The sequence below is a fragment of the Anneissia japonica genome, unplaced genomic scaffold (assembly GCF_011630105.1).
Source record: "Anneissia japonica isolate Jap-2015-1 unplaced genomic scaffold, ASM1163010v1 scaffold31158_len12362_cov144, whole genome shotgun sequence".
NCBI classification, from domain to species: Eukaryota; Metazoa; Echinodermata; class Crinoidea; order Comatulida; family Comatulidae; genus Anneissia; species Anneissia japonica.
This window is the reverse complement of record NW_022731672.1, coordinates 1-1,839: the sequence shown is the minus strand read 5'-3', so window position 1 is coordinate 1,839 and position 1,839 is coordinate 1. Positions and strand designations below refer to the sequence as shown.

The following is a 1,839-nucleotide window of genomic DNA, read 5'->3' as shown; positions in this document are numbered from 1 at the left end:
CCTTAAACTTATACAATTATTGAAATATGAAAGAAAATGTTAATCAGTAATTATATTATTTTTTTATTTATAGACTTTAAACAGTATATATTCTCACTCTACTGATGATGACCGTACATCGCATGCTAGACTTCCGGACAACAAAGTGAAAAATCGTTCCAATGATGTCTTACCACGTAAGTTTTGCTGACGTTTTCGTTTATTAATAAAGCAAATTGAATTTCTATTACATTGATTTATAGTATTTTAATAGTATTATAAGAATTACTTACAGGATTTTTTGTGGATTGATTTTTATTTATTTATTCATTAATATAATGATTCATTCATTCATTCATTCATTTATGTATTCATTTATTCATTCATTACCACGTAATTTTTGCTGACGTTTTCGTTTATTAATAAGCAAATTGAATTTCTATTACATTGACTTATATTGTTTTAAAACTATTATAATAAATTAATTATAGGATATTTTGTCTATTGATTTTTATTTATTTATTCATTAATATCATGATTTATTTATTCATTCATTTATTTATGTACTCATTCATTTATTTATGTACTCATTTATTCATTTATCACTTCATTCATGCACTCATTGATTGATTGATTAATTCATTCATTCATTCATGCATTCGTTTATCATTACCATTTTTTAAGAGGGTGACTTATCAAGTTCCTGCAGGAACTGATCATTAAGAGCCCTCAATATAATATGGGTGTGCGTGGGTATATATATATATATATATATATATATATAATATATATATATAATATATATATACATTAAAGCATGTAAAAAATATATATATATATATATTCAAAAAGACAGTTAAAAGTTTAGTCATTCAATATAGTTTAAACTTGTATCTTGATTTATTTTATAAAAGTAAATAGTGCTCGTCCTCTCTTGATGACACCATGCGCCAACGGAAATGATTACATTAACGCTACATTCTGTGACGTAAGTGACTTTTTTTTTAATCTTAATTCATTACCTAACTACATATATTTTATTTAAGTTTCCTATCTAAATGCACAAGATTGAGAATTAATCTTCATAGTTTACTATTTGTAAAATAGAAAAATAATCTCTAAATAAAGTGACAGTATGAAATTTTACTATTAATATTTTACACTATTGGAGTGAGTTCAGGGGCACTCTCTTACAGTTAGAGAGTACGGTAGTATTTACCAATGTCTAAATTTACTGCGCAGAGGTGTGGATGTAGGCCTACTGATATTGCTAGTTCACACTCCATCACATTTTGTTCAAATAGTTTCCTAAACAGTGCATGGCGCAGCAAGGGGTAAAGACGGTCCTGAACCCCACCCTCAAATTAACCAAAATTTAAAAAAAAATATCCCGATATACTAGTAATTGTAATGTGAAAAAATATTATATATGAAATGTAAGCCATCCTCCTTTTATTATTTAGAGAGTAATGGGTGATCCTATTTTAAACCCTGCGCGCACACTGTGTCATAAAATCTCGAATGTTGTAATAATTTAAGTAGAAATAAAAAGCATTTTTTACAATCAAGTAACTCTCTGGTGACCCATATCGAGGTAGGAAAGAAAACACTGTAATTTAGTAAAGTATTATTTTGTTTAATCAGGGGAGAGTGTTAATTAACTCTTCCCTTGTATAATACAGTTTAAGCCTCCCTGAGGGACCGCTTCCTTAACGTCCACTCGCATATCAATATCATGTGCTACTTGCTAACCTATTCTGAAAATTTAAAATCTGGATCCACCCCTGAACTAATGTTGCGGTCGCTGCTTTAGCGCCTCTTAAAGTTGTTTTGTGTCATGTGCTAACACTCCAATAACAA

The 1,839-nt window shown here is 28.6% G+C and overlaps 1 protein-coding gene across 1 annotated transcript in view; it reads left to right on the top strand.

Moving 5' to 3' along the window:
* The window catches only part of LOC117115497 (receptor-type tyrosine-protein phosphatase kappa-like), a gene marked incomplete at its 5' end in the record, with an annotated part of 11,539 nt that extends 10,515 nt beyond the window's left edge, over positions 1 to 1,024 (top strand). The window contains 2 exons of the mRNA XM_033259340.1: positions 74 to 176; positions 894 to 1,024. Coding sequence (XP_033115231.1) covers positions 74 to 176; positions 894 to 1,024 — 234 coding nt within the window. The remainder of the gene's footprint in view (positions 1 to 73; positions 177 to 893) is intronic.
* Positions 1,025 to 1,839: the final 815 nt, after the last annotated feature.